Source organism: Ursus arctos, unplaced genomic scaffold (genome assembly GCF_023065955.2).
Source record: "Ursus arctos isolate Adak ecotype North America unplaced genomic scaffold, UrsArc2.0 scaffold_34, whole genome shotgun sequence".
Classification (NCBI taxonomy): Eukaryota; Metazoa; Chordata; class Mammalia; order Carnivora; family Ursidae; genus Ursus; species Ursus arctos.
The window spans coordinates 4,317,365-4,326,110 of record NW_026623030.1 but is presented as its reverse complement, the minus strand read 5'-3'; the positions used below and the strand labels follow the sequence as shown (position 1 = coordinate 4,326,110).

The 8,746-nt window shown below is 50.3% G+C and overlaps 1 protein-coding gene across 1 annotated transcript; it reads left to right on the top strand.

Annotated features, from left to right (window-relative positions):
• Positions 1-405: 405 nt before the first annotated feature.
• Positions 406-5,753, top strand: CUNH22orf39 (chromosome unknown C22orf39 homolog). The gene is made up of 3 exons (XM_026486316.4): positions 406-1,189; positions 1,338-1,505; positions 4,505-5,753. The coding sequence occupies exons 1-3, from the start codon at positions 1,166-1,168 to the stop codon at positions 4,631-4,633; spliced, it is 321 nt and encodes a 106-aa protein (XP_026342101.2). The 5' UTR covers positions 406-1,165; the 3' UTR covers positions 4,634-5,753.
• Positions 5,754-8,746: the final 2,993 nt, after the last annotated feature.

Here is an 8,746-nt window from a genome sequence, read left to right as displayed (position 1 = left end):
AGAGCCCTGGTAAAATTGCGGCTTTCTAGCCCACCTTCAGGAAGTCTGATCCAATCCCCGTTCCTGGGGTGGGCCCAGCAACTGCGTTGAAAGAGGCTCCCCCGCGAGGGATTAAGTTTGTGAAGTTGGAGAACTTCTGCATAGGTATTGCAGGGCTACTATGCAGATCACCAGTCTCTTTGCTTTTATTGCACCTCTCCTGTTTATAAACGTTCCATGTCTTCCCATGCCTCAGAGTAAAGCCTTCACTCCTTTTTTTTTTTTTAAGATTTTATTTATTTATTTGACAGAGATAGAGACAGCCAGCGAGAGAGGGAACACAAGGCAGGGGGAGTGGGAGAGGAAGAAGCAGGCTCATAGCGGAGGAGCCTGATGTGGGGCTGGATCCCACAATGCCGGGTTCACGCCCTGAGCCGAAGGCAGACGCTTAACCGCTGTGCCACCCAGGCGCCCCTAAAGCCTTCACTCCTAATCAGACAGGCAAGGCGCCTCACACTTGTAAGGTTCTCTCCTCTACCCTGTGTCACACACAGCCTCCACGCCTTTGACCAGCCCACCACTGTGCTCAGCACATCCTTCGCTCGCCTCCACTACCAGCCTGCGTTACCTTAGGAGATCAACCAGCGCCCTAGATCCCCAGCTCCCAACTGGTCACGCCGGCCACTCTCACCAAGTCCGCGGCAGCCGCAGACTTGGCAGCTTTGCCACATGGAGTTGATGCTCGTTATGTGCTTACGAAAACGAACCCTATCTTTTGAGATTTAATAAAGCTGCTGAAAACCGGCCTGGACTCCGTGGTTTCAGAAATAGTTAACTTAAGGTGGCTCTGCAGCCCGGGATGCCCGCCAGGCACGAGGCTAAGAACCGCTGTCGTCCACTTGGCCTCGCAGGCTACTCGCCAGGCTTTCCTACCTCCGGACACGCCCCCGCCCACACGGCCCCTGGGCCCTCCTGGGCGCCTCCTCCGCTTGCCACCGCCCCCCGGCTGTTATTGGCGGCTCAGCCCGGATATCTTGTTTATTGGCGCGTGTCAAGGAGGCGGGTGAGGGGTCAAGCGTAACATCTCAGAGTTCATTGGTTCCTATCCGTCAATCACACGGCGCGGCTTGTCTTCAATCTTCATTGGCTAGCGAGCTCAGAGGCGGGGTTCCGCAGTCTCCCGGACATGGCGGACGGTGGCGGCTGGCGGGTAAGTGCGGGGGGCGCCGGAGACGTGCAGGGACCTCCTTGGGGTGGACGACCGGATTACCCGAGCCATCTCCCAAGGAGGGGGCGGGATGGGGGTGCTTAGGCGGGCAGTGCAGCGGCCTCTGGCTCAGGCGTGCTTCTCGCTGCAGCCGCCGCGCCCCTGCGAGGCCTACCGCGCCGAGTGGAAGCTCTGCCGCAGCGCCAGACACTTCCTGCACCACTACTACGTCCACGGCGAACGGCCGGCCTGCGAGCAGTGGCGGCGCGACCTGGCCAGCTGCCGGGAATGGGAGGAGCGCCGGAGCGCGGAGGCCCAGGTGCACGCGGGAGCCAGGGGTGGCGCTGGGCGGCGGGGGTGCATTGCCCCGGCGTCCGAGTGCACACGGACTACACCCTCCCCACGTTTCAGGCCCCGGGACACTGGAGAGGAGTACTGTCTGGGCCGCTCCGCTTGTTGTGCTTCCTTTCTTTTGAGAAATATCAAAAATTAGTATATCAATGGGGCTTTAAGACATTGAAGTACAAAGAAAGGAGGAGAACGTAGAATGTTTTGCAGAGAGAGAAGGGATCCCCTAACAGTGTGAGGGTCCTCAGCAGGCCTGCAGAGGAGGTGATATTGCTGAGGCCTGAAAGACCAGGAACCAGCCTTAACAGCCTTCACCCAGCCCAAGGCGGGGCGCATCTGAGGAACACAAAAAAGGGTCAGGTGCTTGGAGGAGAAGGAGGGTGAGCTATAGAGGGGTAGGGGATGAGGCTGGGGAGGTACCAGGGACCTGGTGGGCCGTAAAGAAGGGTTTAGATTCAGCCTAACCATGTGCTGGGAAGCATGACCTGATTTATATCTTTAAAAGATCAGTCTGGGCGTCCTGGGTAGCTCAGTTGGTTAAGCGTCTGACTCTTGGTATCAGCTCAGGTCTTGATCTCAGAGTCAAGAGTTGAAAACCTCGCACTGGGTGTCAGGCTGGGCATGGAGCCTACTTAAAAAGGAGGGGAGGCAGGGAGTGCCTGGGTGGCTCAATTGGTTGGGCGTCGGGCTCTCGATTTAGGCTCAGGTCCCGATCTCTGGATTGTGGGATCCGGCTCTGCGCTGGTAAGGGAGCCTGCTTGGGATTCTCTCTCTCTCCTCCTACCTCCCTCCCTCCCCCTCTGCTTCCCCCCCCCCCCCCATCCCTCTCTTAAAAAAATATAGACATAGATATTTATTGGTCTGACTGCCAGGGTGGGAGAGTGTATTATGGAGGGCCAAACAGACCAATGAGGAGGTGGTTCTGGTTTTCCATTCATTCAGCAAATATTTATCATGTTGGGAGCTCTTAAAGATACAGGAGTGATGAGAACAGAGCCCATGCCCTTCTGGCACCTTCGTTCCAGTCTGGAATAGGTAGTGGTGCCTTGGAACTATTGTGGATGGGGACATGAAGAGAAACTTGAGGGTGCAGTGCTCATGGAGAAGGGGGAAGGGGACCCAACAGGAATGGCAGCTGCTTCAGCGTGGTTAAATGTATGTGATTATTGAAACAGACAAACAGATGTGGAAAGCAAGCTGCTGTATAAAAGAAAATGTTGGCAGGTCTATTATAAGTGGAAATCAAAAAATTGGGAAAGATAGCTTGTAGCCTAGGTAGCAAGAGATTAATAACTTTTTTTAGAGAGAGGTCATATATCAGTAAGAAAAATGGGGATGATTTCAGAATAGAAAAGTGGGCAAAGGGGGTGCCTGGGTGGCTCAGTCAGTTAAGCATCTGCCTTCAGCTCAGGTCATGATCCTAGGGTCCTGGGATGGAGCCCCGTTTTGCATGTAAGTAAAACTTCTCCCTCTGCCCCTCCCCCTGCTCTTGCTTTCTCTCTCTCTCTCTCTCAAATAAGTAAAATTAAAAAAAAATATTAAAAAAAAAAAAAAAAGTGGGCAAAGGGCCCAAAGAAGGAATTCATTCAAAAAGAAAATCAAATGACCTGGTATACAAGCAAATGACAAGTCCTTTCTGCCCAGTGCTGAAAAGTGTTTGGAGAGTCAGGGGTACTTAGGCAGTGTTGGTGGAGTGTTGCGTGTTCTGACTGTCAAAAGGATACCTTTTGACCCCCTAGTTTTACTTCTGAAAGTCCATCCTAGGGAAGTAACTGGGTAACAGTGCAGTTAAAAATTCAAAATATCTGGGGTGCCTGGGTGGCTCAGTGGGTTAAGTGTCTGCCTTTAGCTCAGGTCATGATCCCAGGGTCCTGGGTTTGAGCCCCACATAGGCCTCTCTGCTCAGTGGGGAGCCTGTTTCTCCCTCTCCCTGCTGCTCTCCTTGCTTGTGCGCTCTGTCAAATAAATAAATAAAATCTTTTAAAAAAAAGTTCAGAATATCTGCTGCATCACTGTTTGTGATAGTGCAAAAACTGAAAGCATCCTAAGTGCCACTAGTAGACATGTGAGCAAATAACTTCCTCCACACCGTGGGGTACGACATAACCATTAAAAAAAAAATAGATAGTAATCTCTCTGGGCAGGGAAAGGTACCCATAGTATATTGCTTAGTGAAAAACCGAGGAAGTACAATAGGCCGTAGATTATTCCATCTTTAGGGAAACATGTAGCACTAAAATTTGGGTCTAAAATTGTGTTGGGGAAGCTGTTAGTTTCACCACAGGGACAGAGGTCTGGGAGTTTTTCATATTCTTTGCATTTCTGATTGCTTTTTAAATAAGAACAAAAACATTGTTAAAGACAGTAGAGCTTGAGCAAAGACAGACAATTAGATAGAGAAGGTGAAATTATGTATGTAAAAAGGCCAGCATAGTGCTTGGCACCTACCAAGTGCACCTTTCATGGTCATAAGGTACTGCCCCATGTTTATTTTGGGAGGACAGTGGCAGAGAAAAGCCCGCTGGTTGAGTGGCACCTATTGTCTTTCCTCTGGATTTCTCCTCACCTGTCCAGGGCTCCCTGGGCATGTGTCTCTTGCCTCATCCCACTGTGGCCACTCTTTCAGACTCTGTCTCTCCTCTCAGCTCAGCCTCATGCTGGTCTCAGCAGGTAAATCTGAGTAGGTCTACTGAAGGTATCAAGTCCTGAGGCCCAGAAGACATTTTAAACTTTACTCAGATTATGGTTATCTGCACAATAGTTTTTCACAGTAGCTTGGGAGAAAGAATGATCTAGATCTGTGTGTTTTAGTATGGAATAATCGCCAAGGTTTATTAGGTAGAAGCAGCCAAGTTCTGGAGTGGTATGTGTCATACGCTTTGTTTGTCCAGCTTGTTTGGGAGGGTGCTGAGGAGGAGGGAGGTACAGGGGCCATGTGAGCCGGAAGTGACCGGGGTCTCCTTTGCACAGCGGTCCCTCTGTGAGAGCGAGCGTGCAAGAGTCCAAGCTACACGGAAGCACGCCCTGGTGTGGGCCCTGAGGCAGAGCCCTCCTGCAGACTGGCACCTTCCTCTGCCACGGGAGGAGAAAGACCAGTGATGAGCACCCCTGAACGGCTTCCTCTGATCTGTTTCAAGTGGGGCTGTCGCAGGACCCTAAGGATGGTGACTGGCCCGAACAGTCTAGCGGGTCCCTGAAGCTTCCACTTGGCTTAGAACACAGAGCCTGAGGTCTCCAGCCCTACTCGCCCACCCCTGCTGCTGCCTTGCTCTGACAGTTTTGCCCACTGCACAGTTTCCAGGATGCCAAACACCATTGCAGATCCCGGTGAGCAGCCAGGTCAGGCTGGTTCATGCTACCACCTGGGGACAACAGCATTCTCAGATAAACTCTTGAGTGGTAGCCCTGACCCAAGTGGACACATAGGGGGGTCAGAATGAGGTAACTAAATGGCTGTGCTGTGATGAGCACCTTTCCTGGTCCTGGCTTGGTGACACAGTGCATTGCCAGCCCCTGGTGCTTACACGGAGCTTTGACCAGCTCACTAAGTTCCTCTGTGGACACAGGAGGGGTGTTGCTCCTCCTAGGAGATAGGCCTCTTGAAGACTCTGGTTTTTAAGAAACGCACACAGCTACAGAATACACAACCCCTCATTAAGAGGGATCACAGACTCTTGGCTTAAGAAACCCAAGCCCAGGACATGTCGAATTTTAGTCTCTTTCCTCTAAAATTTCCCTTGGTCAGTTTTAGAAAATGTAGATTATATCAAACGCCATTTCGCATGTTTGATTCCAAATAGAAGCTGAAAATTAAATCCACAATATAATAGTTGCGATTGTTAGATTTAGCACCTGACGTTATTGTGCTCGGAGAGTATTGGAATTTTGTATACTTACACACTTGTGGATGTTTTTAAAATATATGCATATGAACCAACAAGAACTCTAGTTATTGAAGAGGTCTTTTTATCACTAATAAGACGATTTAGCATCTTGTGGCTGCAGAGCAGGCCCCGTGGTGTGGAGCCGAGGGCAAGGCTGGCTGTGTGCCCCACAGCCTTGCTGCTCCTTCCTGGTGAAGCTGCCATTTTAGTACCTCCCTCACAACTGGGCCCCAACCTGGTCACAGGCAGTGGGTCAGACATCTTTTAACTCATTCTTTGGGGCAAAATAATCCCATCACTTCAGAAGGGCATACATTAAAGAACACACTTTGCCACCTCGTGTGCATTTTCTCCTGTGTTACCGCACTGCGCGTGCCTATAAGTGTTGGGGGATCTGCACATAGGACCCCAGTAACCTCTCCCTGTATGTATCTGTGAGTGGTAGGGGTGTGTGCACACAAGTCCCCAGGGATCTCTTCCTGTGACTGTGTGTACCTGTCATTGGTGGGGAGGGGGTGTATGCATACAGGTCCCCAGTGGTCCTTCCCTGTGACTCTGTGTACCTGGGAGTGGTGAGGGGCGTGCACATAGGTCCCCAGTAGCCTCCCCTGTGTGTGTGTGTGTGTGCGTGTGTGTGTGTACGTACGTAGGTACCTGGGAGTGGGGGAGGGGAGCAGTGTGCACATAGGACCCCAGTAGCTCCTCCCTGTGTGTGTGTGTACCTATTGAGTGGTGGGGACGTTTGCACACAGGTCCCCAAAGGTCGTTCCCTGTGACTGCGCGTACCTGTGAGTGGTGGGGGGGGGTGCACACAGGAGCCCAGGAGCAGAGGTGAGTATAAAGAAGAGTCTATCCTAGGATGGGTGCCTTGATATCTAAGTCAATGAAGGTATCTGCCTTGTGTCTGTGTCTACTGGAGCATTTCCGGCCAAGGAGAGAGGGAAGTCTGCTGGGGATCTACAGGCACTCTCTTCACTCTGAAACACAGGAAGGGACATGAGAATTTTACAATCTGCATGATCCCTTGGGGTTCCTGGGGTGGGGCTGCAGCACAGCAGTCCTGAGAGGCTCACCTCAAGGGACCCACATTCTCTATGTGCTTGTTTAGGGCTAGAGGCTGCCCGCCACTGAATGCTGTTAGGCAGTCTTATTCCGTCTCTGCTGTTCAATGATTTCCACACTGACAGATAATCATTGCTGCACAGAATGTTCCTACATCAGCTCCCGTGTTCACCCTTCACAACATCTGAGCACTGGCTACATGCCAGGTGGGGGTTGAGGCTCTGGGATTGCAGTCTTGAAATGGGCAAGTTGCCTTCAAAGAGTTCCAGGTGAGTTTAGGGGACAGACATAAACATTTGAACATCATTACATAGTCTAAAATAATGGTAAGTGCTGTGAAGAAAATGGGCAGTGAGAAGATAGAGCAGTAGCTCTCAAATTTTTTGCACAAAACCCTTAACAAGTTTTATGATCTGGTACATACTTTATATACTGCATATATGGTTGAAACAAGCCTCACAAAAGTCCTTATCTGTACGATGTGATACACTGACATTTACAGCTCTGTGCCACTGAAAATAAAGTGCTGTATGTGCACCACCTTGGGTGAAACTCAAGTAAATTATGCCCAGTTAAAAAATCTTACATGGGTGCATATGACATAGTTCCATTTATGGAACATTGGTGAGATGCTGTAATAATAGAGATGGAGAATGGCTAATGGTGCCAAGGGTTAGGGATGGAAGGAGGGTGTGGATGTGGCTAGGGTACCTAAGGGTATCCTGTGGTAACGGAACCTTGACTCCTACAGAACTGCATGTGTGATGAAATTGTGTAGTGCTAGACATACACACAGATGAGTGCACACACATAGTGGGAAAACTGAATGCATCCTGGGCTGTGGTACTGACTGTACGTGGTGTGTAAGATGTTAACACTCGGGGAGGCTGGGAGAACCACACACAGCGCCTCCTTGCATCTTTATTTCCAACCTCCCATAAATCTGTAACTACTTTAAAATAAAAAGTTAAAACTCCTGGCCCTGACCCCGTGAACTGATTATACAACCTAACGGATGAAACCTACTGTTTGAAAAGCATGACTACAAAGCACCTGCAGGAACGCCTGGGTGGCTCAGTTGGGTAAGCATCTGCCTTTGACTTGGGTCATGAGCCCAGGGATCCTGGGATTGAGTCCCACATTGGGTTCCTTGCTCAGTGGGGAGCCTGCTTTTCCCTCTGCTGCTCGCTCTGCTTGTGCTTTCTCTCTGACAAATAAAATTAAAACAAAACAAAGCACCTGCAATGGGCAGGGAGGTGGGGAAGGCCTGAGCGTCTGAACCCAGACCTGAATGAAGAGGCCTGAAGAGGAAGGAGCACACAGGCCAAAAGGAATAATTAAGCGCCATGTGCTGATGGGGTGGGGAGGTGGATGGGGGTCTGCACAGCATGACCAGGGGCGGTGAATAGCCAAATGCCTACCCTGGAGCCCTCTGGTTGCTGTGCAGAGCAGTGTACAGGGGGTCGGGGACAGTGCCCACATGGAGAGGTCAGTTGGCTGCTGCAGTAGAACAGGCAAAAGATGGGAATGGTGTGGACCTCGAGGTAGCACTGAGGTGGTGAAAAGTGGCCAGATCCAAGGTTTGTCTCAAAGGTAGAGCTAAAGAACTTAAAATCCTTGGGCAGTGTTTTTATCCAGTAAAAATGTTTACCTAGTAAGTTTTTAAACCAGAAGTGAACCACACACCAGGAAAACACAATCTGAATTCTTCCTCAAATGAAATGTTTCCCTGGTTTATCTGCACTAAGGCAGTGAAAAACCCAAACCTTTCTGAGGTACCAAGGCAAGTCACTAGAAGAAATGGCTCTATTTGCTCACTGGACCTTCACTGTTACCGGCCGAATTGTGTTGTTCCCTCCCCCCCCAATTCCTGTATTGAAGCTCTAACCCCTAGCACCTCTGAATGTGACTGTTTAGAGAGAGTGCTTAAAGAGGTAATTAATTTACAAATGAAGTCATTACAGTGGGCCCTAATCCAATCTGACTAGTATCCTTATTACATGAGAGGCACACAGGAATGATCCTAGGAGGACCCAGGGAGGTGGTGGTTCTCTGCAAGCAAAGGAGAGCAGCTTCAGGAAAAACCAATCCTGCCAACACCTTGAAGATCTTAGAGTTCAGGCCTCAAGAACTATGAGAAACAAATTTCTGTTGTTTAAGCCCCGGGTCCGTGGAACTTTGTTCTTGCAGCCCCAGCACACGAAAACATTGACTATTCCAGACTAACATTTGAGTAAGAGTCAGGTGCTACGCCCTTCTAGGGAAC